We start from the raw sequence: 12,912 nt of genomic DNA, 5'->3' as shown, positions 1-12,912 counted from the left end.
AAAAAAAAAAAAAAAAAGTTGGCCAGGCATAGTGGATCATGCCTGCAATCTCAGCACTTTGGGAGGCCAAGGTGGACGGATCACTTGAGGTCAGGAGTTCAAAACCAGCCTGACCAACACAGTGAAACTCCATCTCTACTAAAAATACAAAAAACATGTTACCAGGCATGGTGGTAGGTGCCTATAATCCCAGCTACTCAGTGGGCTGAGGCAGGAGAATTGCTTGAACCCAGGAGACGGAGGTTGCAGTGAGCCAAGATTGCACCACTGCACTCCAGCCTGGGCGACGGAGCGAGACTCCATCTCAAAAGAAAAAAAATGTTAACAGAGATTGCTGTGCTGATTGTCTAGATTATTTTACACTATACAAGTAAGATATAAATGACAGAAAATCTCTAGAAAATCTATAAATGACCAAATCAGCACAATCATCCCCAAATCCTTACTTGACTTTAGATTTGAAGATTTCCATCTTATTGATTCATCCTGGGAAACCCTGAGTCAGATCAGTCCCTGTGCTGCCCAGAACCCTCTATGGCTCCCACTTCACTCAGAGCGACAGCCCAGATCCTCCCTGCAGCTCACAAGGTCCTGCATCACCTGCCCGTCACCTCCCTGCCCTCCCCTCCTTCAGCTCACCCCGCCACTCACTGTACTCTGGCTACATGCAGGTCCTTACTTTCCATAGAAAACATAGGCACATTCCAGCCCCAGGGCCCTTGCACCTTCTCCTTTTCCCAGAAAGCTCTTTCCGATCTGTGTGGCTCCCTCCCTTGGGGGTCTGCCCAGATGTCACCTCCAAAAGAAAGAACTCCCCCAACATCAGGTCTACAACAGCCCTTTCCTTTCTCTCTATCCCAGCTTGATTTTTCTTTGTGCCCCATCACCTTCCAGACATGCTACGCAGGGATTTGATCACTATCTTCTCCCTACCATTGGGTTTTTACACCAATACGTTCTCAGTGCCTAGAATACTGTTACGATGAGCAAAAGAGAGAGACAAGCAGCATGTTTAGGAACAAAGCAAACACAGCCCCGTGACAACCGCTGGGACAAGCAAGGCAGCCAGATGAGTGGGCTGCAGGGCCTTGGGACCACCGGGGTGTACCTGGTGCTTCTGCCGGCGCTTGCGCTCCTGCTCAATCTTCTGCTGCTTCTCTAGCTTCTCGGTGATGCGGGCCTCGCGCAGGGACTGGCGCTTGCTGCGCTTGTAGGCCTTAGCATTGAGGGCTGTCTCCAGCGCTGTGTCCCTCCGCATGCACACCACCACCTCCTGGCGCAGCTGTAGGAGGGAAGAGGACAAGCCCACGCGCTGCACGGCTCTGTGGCATCCACAATGACGAACACGCATGATGACGTCACATGCTACACCGCTAAAGGAGCATTTTAAGTGTCTTACACACCCAGTCCATGTGTGCAGGGGACATCTAATAGGTGCCCCCGGGCAGGGCGAGCACAGGACAGAAGGTGATCACTTCTGGACACCCAGCCAGTGGGTCCTCTCGGACCTCCAGCTTGCCCCCCTCTACCACACACACAGCTTCTTAGGAGTCATTCAGAAGTACAGCACCCTTGGCTGCGTGTGTGGCTTAACACCAGTAATCTCAACACTTTGGGACGCCAAGGTGGGAGGACTGCTCAAGCCCAGGAGTTTGAGACCAACCTGGGCAACATGGTGAGACTTCACCTCTACAAAAACTAACCGAAAAATTAACTAGGTGCCCAGGAGCAATGGCTCATGCCTATAATCCCAGCACTTTGGGAGGCCAAGGCAGGTGGATGGCTTGAGCTCAGGAGTTCGAGAGCAGCCTGGGCAACATGGAGAAACCCTGAGTCTACTAAAAACACAAAAACCAGAGTGATGGCTCACGCCTGTAATCCCAGCACTTTGGGAGGCCAAGGCAGGAGGAACACCTGAGGTCAGGAGTTCGAGACCAGCTTGGCCAACATGGTGAAACATGTCTCTATCAAAAATACAAAAATTAGCCAGGCGTGGTGGCACGTGCCTGTAATCCCAGCTACTCGGGAGGCTCAGGTGGGAGAATCACTTGAACCTGGAAGGCAGAGGTTGCAGTGAGCCAAGATCGTGCCACTGCACTTCAGCCTGGGCTAGAGTGAGACTCTGTCTCAAAAATTAAAAAATAAAAAAAATAACCCCAGCATGGTGGTGCACACCTGTAATCCCAGCTACTCAGTGGCTGAGACAGGAAAATCACTTGAACCACAGAGCCAGAGGCTGCAGTGGGGCGAGATAACATCATTGCACTCCAGTCTGGGCAACAGAGTGAAACTCTGTTTCAAAAAAACGAAAAATTCGCCAGGTGTAATGGTGCACGCCTATACTCCCAGCTACTCAGGAGGCTGAAGTGGGAGGATGACATGAGCCTGGGAGGTCAAGTTTGCAGTGAGCTGTGATCTCTCCACTGCACTCCAGGGACTCACTAAGAACAGTACACTCAGAAATAGACCCATGCGGGACAGCACATGGTGGCTCATGCCTGTAATCCCAGCACTTTGGGAGGCCGAGGCAGGCAGATCATTTGAGGTCAGGAGTTTGAGACCACCCTGGCCGATATGGTGAAACCTTGTCTCTACTGAAAATATAAAAATTACGCATGGCAGCACACACTTGTAATCCCAGCTACTTGAGAGGCTGAGGCAGGAGAACTGCTTGATCCCGGGAAGCGGAGGCTGCAGTGAGCAGAGATTGTGCCACTGCACTCCAGCCTGGGTGATAGAGCAAGACTGTTTCCCAAAAAAAAAAAAAAGGGAAAGGGAGGAAAAGAAAAGGAAGAAAGAAGCCCTTGCAAGTCTGCTTCAAGAGGCAAGTGCTTTAGGGTAGAGAGGTCCATGTCTCCAGCACTGTGCAGGACGCAAGAGGAAGGTTCTGCAGTGAATGAGTGCCCATGGGTGGCCACAGCTGCTTTTCACAGCCCAGGCAGGTGTAATACTAGCCCAGCAAGCTATACTTGGAGGCTTAACAGCAGTGTTGGTGACAAAGGCCCTTTTTGGAAAGCTGCGGCCGTGCCGGCACCCACCTGCCTCTGAAAGTTCAGCAGCCTGAGGGCCTTGAGCTCAATGGTCGCTTTGGTTCGCAAATCCCCGGCCAGGGACCCGGGAAGGTTTTCAAGTTCCTGAATTCGGTGTGCAATGCGAGCCTGCAGCCTGGGAGCAGAGAAGAGAAGGAGCAAAGGCAGTGAGAGGCTTGCCAGGGCACCCGGTTATAGCTGGAGCTGCAGGGGACCCATCCCTCGAGGAAGGAGGGTGCTGGTCATGAGGCAAGAGATGCCTCAGAAGAGGATGCTGGCCGCAGGGCAGAGCAGAGAGGGAGGCAGCCAGGGACACTCTTCAGGACCGGGCCTCAGGGGGCAGCAAACAAGATTCCTGATAGGCGCGCCCAGTTCGTGCCTGTTCAGTGGTGTGAGCCAGGTTCTGGCATCAGGTGGGCCGGGGTTTTCATGCAGCCCTGGCATGGATGAGGCGCAGGGCCGTGAGAATCTACTTCACCTGCACACCTCAGCATTCTCATCTCAAAACTGAGGCGACCCCTTGGAGAGACCCTAGAGGTGTGGTCTGAAGATTACAAAGGTTACATAGGAAGGTTATGTGAACTAATCCTCTTAATCAGTCTTTCCGCACATACTCATTGAGCACCAACTGTATGCCAGGGACCATTTTGAGCGCAGGGCCTTACCACTAAACAAGATCAACAAGTCAAGGAACTCTCAGCCTCATTAGAAAAAACAGTCCATAACGGAGATTTAAAAAAATAAAATAACCACTGCAATTCCAGAGAGTGGCTGGAAGTGACGGGAAGGGCCTCTATAAGGAGGGAATCCCAGCAATGAGGCCTGAATGAGTAGAAGGAGCCAGCACGGCCTTTGCAAAGTTCCTGGGGCATGAAAAAGCCTAACTTATTAAATAAATGAGAAGAGGAACAGAGAGAGTGGGGTGGGTGAGGAAGGATGCTGGGCAGGAGTGGACATAAGGCAAAGATTATTGGGCAGATAATTGGAGTTACAGGCAGGTTTTAATCCAGGGAGTAGATCTGACGTCAATCAATCGTGAAAAGAGAATTCAGGCCAGGCGATGTGGCTCACGCCTATAATCCCAGCCCTTTGGGGGGCCATGGCAGGCAGATCACCTGAGGTCAGGAGTTTGAGACCAGCCTGACCAACATGGAGAAACCCTGTCTCTACTAAAAAAATATAAAATTAGCCACGCGCAGTGGCGCATGCCTATAATCCCAGCTACTCGGGAGACTGAGGCAGAAGAATCGCTTGAAACCGGGAGATGGAGGTTGTGGTGAGCTGAGATCGCGCCATTACACTCTAGCGTGGGCAACAAGAGTGAAATTCCATCTCAAAAAAAAGAGAATTCAGACTGCTGTGTGGGAAACAGACCGCAGCCAGAGTGGGAGCAGGAAGGTGAGGAAGGAGGTGTAGGCCAAGTGGCAGCGGTGGGCACAGGGCACTGTTTCCTAAGGTGGGGGAGAAAGTTGAGTGGCCTCCCCAGGGGGACATAGGGGACAGAAAGTAGTGACCTTGGGAACTGGGGCCACGCCCTCACCTGTACTCGCGCTCCTGCAGGATCTCCACAGGGTCGAGGCCCCGCGGCTTCTGGATGGGGGTGATGCGGCTCTGCTTCTGGTGCAGCGGCACCATGGGTGCGGGCTGGGCCGGCTGCCCGGGGGACTGGGTCTGGGGTGGCATCACAGGCGAGGCGGCGGGTGGGACGGCAGGGGGCGCAGGGGAAGGGCGACCCGTTGGCTGCGGGGGGATCAGTTTCTGAGGGGTGCTTGTGGGGGCAGCAGCATTCGCCATGGGTCCTGGGAGGAGGCAAGGGGCCAGGGCATCGTGTTGAGCTCTGGGGCCCATCCAGGCTGGAAACAGAAAGCTGCTGGGCTGCTCGAGGCCCTGGAGACAGGCAGACCCCGCCCATCTCCCACCTCTCACCTAGGGGTGTCCCTCACACCCGCCTTGGGCTCCAACCTCCTCCAGATCTCAGCCTCACCCTTGTCCCTCATACCCTTCACTGGGGCCAGCCCCACACCCCTGAGGCTTCTGTGTTCTGTCTGTGGCTCTACAGCAGCATTTCCTGTCGTCTCCTCCCAGTGCTAAATCCAACGGAAGCAATTTGCCCTTCAATGCCCATCGCTAAACCTCAGGCTCCAAGAGGGTGGGTAATGAGTCCCACTGCCTCTTTGAGCCCACCAGATGGGAGCCTGCAGCACTTACTGAGCAACCACATATACAGGGCTCAGGGACTGGGTGAAGGCCACGAGGGATGGGATAAAACGACAGTCATTGGGAACTGACTGGCTACAGGGGAGACCCGGGGACCACCACAAGAAAAGTACAGGCTGCGGTTCGGGCTGGCCACCTTGGCCCTTTCTCCCTGCCAGGGTTCATCTCAAGGCCTGCGCCACCCAAGCTTGCAACGGGGAGTCAGGGCATGGGTGCACCACCATAGAAGAGGGAGCTCACCTTCAGGCCAGGGCTTGGGAGGCCCTCCAGGAGGCTGGCCTGGCATCCCAGGGGGCACGCCTGAGGGTCCTGGGGGGGGCATGTTGGGCCCTCCCATACCTACACGTAGGGAGAAACAAACAAAAGAGAAAATAGTGCTCCCCAGGTTTATGCCTGTGCCCAGCCCCGTGGGCAGCCCTGGCTTCAGGGGACACAGCAGATACACATATTAACCAGCAGCCCCAGGGGAAGCAGGGAGCTGGGGAAGCAGCATTTAGCAGGACAGCTGCCCCCACCACCCGAGCACCCAGAAGTGCAGCATGGGCCCGTGCAATCCCAAATCGGGGAACCCAGTTGGCAGCAGAGCCCAGTCTGTCCACTCCTCCACCCACGCCCCAGCCATTCGCTCTGAGACACCTGAGGGCCAGGGCAGCCAGCCTTACCATGAGGCCTGCTGTAATTTGGAGGTGCCGAGCCGGGACCGGGGCCAGGGCCAGGGCCAGGGCCAGGGCCGGGTCCTGTTGCGGACACCGAGGGTGGAGGTAGCGTTGGCATCTGCTGCTGCATCCCAGGCATTGGCCGCTTGCCCTGCACCGCCATCTGCAGGTGGTCGGGGAGGGGCTGCCCCCTGGCCAGCATCTTGTAGGCCATGATCTGAGCTCTGAGCTGGTGCAGCTGGTTCTGGTTAAATGGGGTTGGGCCCCGGTTCTGCTGCCCCAAGGCCTGGGGGTCAGCACCATCCAGCGGTGCCCCTCCTGGTCCGGAAGACATCTGGGGGCCTGAAGACGGGCCACTGGCTGGAACTGGACTAGAGGCATGCTCAGAGCCACCCAGGGGCGAGGGGTAACCTGCAGAGAAAGGTCAGCCCACTGGTCACTAGACAGCGTACTGTGATTTTTACAACTTCTTCCCTACACCAGCTCATACTCTGAGACAGGGCACGGCCAAATGGCATCCTTCTTGAGTCAATCAGGGGCACCTGGAGGGCACGCGCTGGAGGCACCTCAGCCCAGTAGCCGGCATGGTGGATTTGGTTTAACCCACGTCTCAGTAAGGTGCTGCTGGTTAATGCTGAGAACCTGTGCGTGAAATCACGGCTCTCTCCCGGCCTCCGCCTGCCTGTCCACAGGTGGGGTCCACATCTTCGGGCTGGCCAGGCCCACCCCCAACATTTCCATTCCCAGTGGAGCCCCTGAGCTTCCCACCCCTGATGACAGCAAGAACTTGGCAAGTCACCCACCATATCACTTCTCAATTGTCCTCGTACAGAAAAGGCACCTACTGGGCTCATTAAAGCAGAGTCCCAGGCCCTAGGAATCTGTATTTTCAGTAAGTTCCTCAGTGGCATGGGGCTGCTGCCCTGCACAGCCGTCCTCTATCACCCATGCTGAATACGGTCTGCCCCCCAACCAGCACTTCCCCTTCTGGGGCTGCTCCAAGACGAGGTGGCCAGAACAGAGCACCAGCCATGCCACGCCAGAGAGCCCTCTGTGGAAGGCCACCCACCCAGCTAAATCATCCTAGGTACTCCCGGAATCCATCCTGTGGGAACCCAGGGGAAGAAAATGATCTGAGGACCCTGGTGTATGACAAACACAAGACAGGAAGGAACGCAGTTTGGTACCTTGGGAGTGCTGGTCCATGGGGCTGGGCGGGGGCCCCATCCCAGCGTGGCCCCCTGACCGCATCCCCATTCCTTTCATCTGGTTGTAGCGCGGGTCATCCGACATGCCCTTCTCATGCATGGACTCCATGGGCTGCGAGAGGGACCATGACAAGGCAGGGTGAGCATGTGGAACGTGAGGTGGTGGCGCGGCTATGCGCTGCCCAAGAGAAGCTCGAGGGCACTGAGAATGGCCACCTACGACAACATGCATCTCCCCAGTCCCCAGCGTTACTACACGGCTCGGCTCTAAGGCAGGGTTCTGACACCTACTTAGGCCTCAAGACAGGTACACAAAATAAATGTCACCCAGTGGAGCACGAGCACCTGGGAGACTGTGGCCAGGCAATCCTCATCTTCCACCACCCGGGACCTCCTGTGGCCCCGACGCTTAGAAACATCACTTTTCTTATGGATGCTAATACGACCTTTTCTTTCAGATGTTGTATGTATAAGAGAATATGTCCTCTAACCATGCCCAGGGACACACACAAGAGACTTGTGACCATACAGAGGCTTCTCCGCCTCGCTGACTGAAGGTCCTGCTCGCGCCGGTGAGTGGTAAAGAGAGTGGCTGAGGGGCACGCCTCGGAGAAAAGGAAACCCGCTGCTCGGCTCTGCGAGCGGCACAGGTGAGCTCGACAGCCAGAACGGGGGAAACGACGTGGCTAAAAGCCTTTTTAGTAATTTGGATGTTTTTCTTCATTACCAAAAGAAAACTTTGGAGTGATATTCCCAAATCTCCCACGCAGAAAGCAAGGGAGCGGAAACGGTGGGGCAGGTGTCCGCGGGGGCCACGATGTGCTGCTCAGGCCCAGATCATGCGCCAGCACAGGCTGGAGTCCGACGAGCTGACCCCTCTGTTCACGGCCATGGGCCCCGGCATAGGGGGCTGAGCCAAGGCATGCCACCTCCAACAAGAAGGCTTCCCTCCCGTCCTCTGAGTAAGGCCCTCGGTCCAGAGGCTGCCTGCAGCCCTAGGGGGCAGGGGCCCCTACCTTGTGCATCTGGTGCATGTTGTCCTGAGGGTACCCTCCAGGCCCCTGGGTGGGGATGGGGTGTCCTGCTGAGGGCGGCCCCGGGCTGGGCCCCATCATGCTGTGGGCGGAGCCCGGCGAGGGACCCGGGCTAGGGCCCAGCATGGCTCCAGGGGAAGGGCCAGGGCCCGGGGAAGGACCCGGCCGAGGAGTTCCGCCCAGGGGTGGGTCTGGAGTGGACATCTTCACGGGAGCTGCAGACCGTGGCCTCCTGCTGGCAGAAAGTCCCAGTCAGTCTGGGGTTCACGACCCAGGGTAAGGCAGGACAGGGATAGCAAGGGACATCAGAATCTCCTTCCGACAGGAAGCCAGCACCTTTCACCCCAGTCACCCGAACCTTTTCTTCATGACCACTCTCAGAGGAAGTGCAACATCTCAGGCACAGGTGGGCCACGCTCACAGACAAGCACTGCCCCACAGGGACCTTCAGGGTCTCCTGCCATATTCCTGATCACGGCAGAGAATGTCTCACCGGGGTGCTGGTCTACCCTTCACACTGCTCTCCACTTGCTTATCTTCCTAACAGAAAGAGCAGGACTATGGCTCAAATAGCCTCTGACTGCCCGGGTGCGGTGGCTCACACCTGTAATCCCAGCACTTTGGGAGGGCAAGGCAGGCAGATAATTTGAGGTCAGGAGTTCAAGACCAGTCTGGCCAACCAGGCAAACCCCGTCTCTACTAAAAATACGAAAATCAGCCGGACATGGTGGCACACGCCTGTGGTCCCAGCTACTCAGGAGGCTGAGGCGGGACAATTGCTTGAACTTGGGAGGCAGAGGTCTCAGTGAACCCAGATCACACCCCTGCACTCCCACCTGGGCAACAGAGTGAGACTCTGTCACAGGAAAAAAAAAAAAACAGCCTCTGACTGAAATGCCATCAATTCAGCCAAAACAAATATTTATGGCAAATTCTGCTGGTTTTCCGCTGAAAGTAGTAAGACCAAGTTTCCCTTAAAATAAATGAACTTAATTTAAAAAGGATAATTTAAAGGTTGACACAAATAATGGCACTTTTTGGTCCCTGACACTTAGAAACGTCACCTTTTCCTTTAGATGCTAATATGCATCAGGAGATGTCCTCCAACCACCCAGGGACACGTGGGAGAGGAAAGATACTTGTGTCTGTAAAGAGGCTTCCCCGCCTCACTGGCTGAAGGTCCTCGCTGGCTGAAGACGCACACACGCTCTGTGGAACTTCTCAATATATTCTAGGCTCTCCTTCATATAATCTTACCTGTGGCGATTCTTATCACTTAATAGTCTTTAAAACACAAATTCTAACAGCTACACTGCATTTCCTGGCTCTGACACCCTGGGTTTTTTGATAGCCCCTCTCTGGTTAAGCATGTCGCAAATCTGTCTTTTGTTTCAGGTGCCTTTTGGAATGAATCTCTTTGCCCCTGAACTCTCCAGCATACTTCTGGTTCTAAGGATAAATTCTGTAAGACGTGTAGGAACATTTTTAATTCTCTTGATTTAAAAAGTTTTATTTTTTGGCCGGGCGCAGTGGCTCAAGCCTGTAATCCCAGCACTTTGGGATGCCGAGGCGGGCAGATCACGAGGTCAGGAGATCGAGATCATCCTGGCTAACACAATGAAACCCCATCTCCACTAAAAATACAAAAAAACTTAGCCCGGCGTGGTGGTGGGCACCTGTAGTCCCAGCTACTCTGGAGGCTGAGCCAGAAGAATGGCATGAACCCAGGAGGCGTAGCTTGCGGTGAGCTGAGATCTCCAGACTGGGTGACAGAGCAAGACTCTGTCTCAAAAAAAAAGAAAAAGTTCTATTTTTTGTTTTATTTATGTTTTTGAGACGAAGTTTCGCTCTTGTTCCCCAGGCTGGAGTGCAACGGCATGATCTTGGCTCCCTGCAACCTCTGCCTCCCAGGTTCAAGCGATTCTCCTGCCTCAGCCTCCTGAGTAGCTGGGATTACAGGTGCGCACCACCATGCTTGGCTAATTTTTCTATTTTTAATAGAGATGGGCTTTCACCATGTTATTCAGGCTGGTCTTGAACTCCTGACCTCGTGATCCACCCGCCTCAACCTCCCAAAGTACTGGGATTACAGGCGTGAGCCACCGCGCCTGGCCAATTTTTTTATTTTTAGTAGAGACGGGGTTTCACCATATTGGCCAGGCTGGTCTCGAATGTCTGACCTTCAGGTGATCCACCTGCCTTGGCATCCCAAAGTTATGGGATTACAGGTGTGAGCCACTGTTCCTGGTCAAAAATTACATTGTATTAGGTAATCTCGGGGAAAAAGTTTAATTTGAAAGGTAGGGGTTTTTGTTTTGTTTTGTATACAGAGTCTCACGCTATCACCCAAGCTGGAGTGCAGGGGAGCCAGCATAGCCCACTGCAGCCTTGACCTCAGGGGCTCAAGCCATCCTCCTGCCTCAGCCTCCAGAGTAGCTGGGACCATAGGAGTGTATCTCCATGCCTGGCTAATTTTTCTTAATTTTTTGTAGAGACGGGGTCTCTCTATGTTACCCAGGCTGGTCTCAAACTCTTGTTGATCCTGGCTCAAGGGATCCTCCAGCCTGGACTTCCCAAAGTGCTGGAATTACGGGTGTCAGACACCGCACCCAGCCATAGGGATATATTCTTAGACAAGAGACAAAAGGCTCAAAACGACCTCATTCCACTTTCATGGTGAACAGCAGGAGAGAGGACCAGGAAACTCAGCAGGGGAGGAACCAGTGACTGGCACTCCAGCGAACTCTGAAAAGATCAACCCTGACATAAAAAAATCTAAATGTGTTACTTCGAGGAAATTCATCTGGAGGCAAAATCTGACCTGACTCTCCATGTGGATATTCACACATTCTGCTACAGAAACAGGACTGTCTGATTATGAGATGCCGCCCTCACCTCTGCCATGTGACAACAGTCTGAACCTTGTGTTTACGTTACTAAGATGCTGATTTTGGAGCCTGAAGCCTCTGGTCCGCGGGTGTGTCTTCAGGGAGGATGCACCTGCAGCTGCCTCTATATATAGGTGGGAAGCCCAGCAACGTGGGCATGGCCAGGGCAGCGGAGAGGCATTGGCTCCTTGGTGCTTCCCTCTGGGCCTTTTGTCCCCATAGGCTTCTCAGGCCCAAAGAGTGTTGCAATGAGGTAGGAAAAGGGACAACAGGATTGCCACATACTTCACAGATCCTGTGATATTCAGGGACCTATAGCTTCTTCCTCACTTGAAGGTCTGTATTCTAAGTCAAATAAACTGAAACTGACAGCAAAATACAATCGAGCAAGCCTGTAATCCCAGCACTTTGGGAGGCCAAGGCAGGGGGGTGGCCTGAACCCAGAAATTCGAGATCAGCCTGGGCAACATGGCAAAACCTCATCTCTACAAAAAATACAAAAATTAGCCGCGCTTGGTGACACATGCCTATAGCTAGCTCCAGCTACTCGGGAGGCTGAGGTGGGAGGGTTATCTGAGTCCAGGAGCTTGAGACTGCAGTGAACCATGACTGCGCACTGCACTCTAGCCTGGGCAAAAGGGCGAGATGCTGTCTCACAGGAAAAAGAAAAAAAGATCCAGGTCATTAAGGGCAAACCATCTTTTCCCTCTCTAATGACGGACAAGCCAATGAGTGTACACTGGCAAGTGACTGAAATTATAGCTCTCCTCATTGTACATTTTTTTTTTGAGACAGAGTCTCGCTCTGTCGCCCAGGCTGGAGTACAGTGATGTGATCTCTGCTCACTGCAACCTCTGTCCCCAGGGTTCAAGCAATTCTCGTGCCTCAGTCTCCCGAGTAGCTGGGACTACAGATGTATGCCACCACCCCCAGATCTCCTAATCATACTTTACACTCAGCATTAGAACTTCTTCCCTCTCCCTTCCATCAAATCATGCGATGCCATCACAGTACTCCAGGAAGAGCTCCGACTCATAGCAGTGCTAACTTCGTCAACAGACACACAGAGAACACCGAAGGTGCTGCCTCAAAAAACCATTTTGTGCCCGAATATGGCAAGTCTGCTGTTTAGAAACAGGGGTTTCACAGAAGCTTGTTAGAATGGCCTCTGCTCCTGAAAATGCTGCCTCCAGAGTCAGACTGCAGTGAAGCAGGAACGCATGTGCCACCGGCATCCGCAAATTCATTTCTGGATTGAAAGCTCAGACACGTGTGGAGTGACAGAAAAGGGGATCCAAACAGCCTGGGCATGATGCAAAGCCATCCCCAGCAGTATCACCCAATGCCAAAGCATGTGATGAAGTTGCTGGTGCCTGCACTTGAACAAGCACTGGCCAACCTGCAGCACCAAGTGGAGAGCCGTGGAGCTACTCCATGTCCTCAGCTCAGTACTGAGGGCAGCAGCATGTGATTCTGCTTACTCTCACTGACTTGTACACGCCCTGATCGCAGAATCACAGGTGAACAGCTTCAAGAACACTGCGTCAGATATCCCTCCCGACATTCCAGAAGGCATTCTTGAGCCCCTCTTAGTCAATACCACTCTCCCAGGGAAACCACTATTTTGACTACCACTGTAGCTTCCTTTCACTTGTTACTGCACTTCCAATAAAATGACAGGTGTGGTGGGTCACACCTATAATATATATATTATATGATATATAGTATATACTTATGATACCTAATTTATAAACTATATAAATAATGTAATGTTGGGAGCAATGGGTCATACCTATAATCCTAGCACTCTGGGAGGCCGAGGCAGAAGGATCACTTGAGTCCAGGAATTCAGGACCAGCCTAGGCAACATAGCAAGACCC

General features: G+C 53.5%; 1 protein-coding gene across 7 annotated transcripts in view; it reads right to left on the bottom strand.

The window, feature by feature from the left end:
* SMARCA4 (SWI/SNF related, matrix associated, actin dependent regulator of chromatin, subfamily a, member 4) overlaps window positions 1-12,912 on the bottom strand; it is a 126,319-nt gene that overhangs the window by 83,526 nt on the left and 29,881 nt on the right. For 6 of the 7 annotated variants that reach the window (XM_011994687.1, XM_011994703.1, XM_011994732.1 and 3 more), the window contains exons 1-7: window positions 8,127-8,380; window positions 7,090-7,222; window positions 5,909-6,313; window positions 5,487-5,585; window positions 4,570-4,828; window positions 3,039-3,165; window positions 1,109-1,282 (exon numbers count right to left, since the gene is read on the bottom strand). In XM_011994687.1, the coding sequence (XP_011850077.1) occupies window positions 1,109-1,282; window positions 3,039-3,165; window positions 4,570-4,828; window positions 5,487-5,585; window positions 5,909-6,313; window positions 7,090-7,222; window positions 8,127-8,348 (1,419 nt within the window). In that variant the 5' untranslated portion in view covers window positions 8,349-8,380. Of the gene's footprint in view, window positions 1-1,108; window positions 1,283-3,038; window positions 3,166-4,569; window positions 4,829-5,486; window positions 5,586-5,908; window positions 6,314-7,089; window positions 7,223-8,126; window positions 8,381-12,912 lie in introns of those variants that run through there. The other variant, XM_011994695.1, reaches the window with a different exon arrangement.

The sequence above is a fragment of the Mandrillus leucophaeus genome, unplaced genomic scaffold, assembly GCF_000951045.1.
Source record: "Mandrillus leucophaeus isolate KB7577 unplaced genomic scaffold, Mleu.le_1.0 Scaffold112, whole genome shotgun sequence".
Classification (NCBI taxonomy): domain Eukaryota; kingdom Metazoa; phylum Chordata; class Mammalia; order Primates; family Cercopithecidae; genus Mandrillus; species Mandrillus leucophaeus.
Note: the sequence above shows the minus strand (reverse complement) of the source record. Positions and strands in the feature narration are given on the sequence as shown.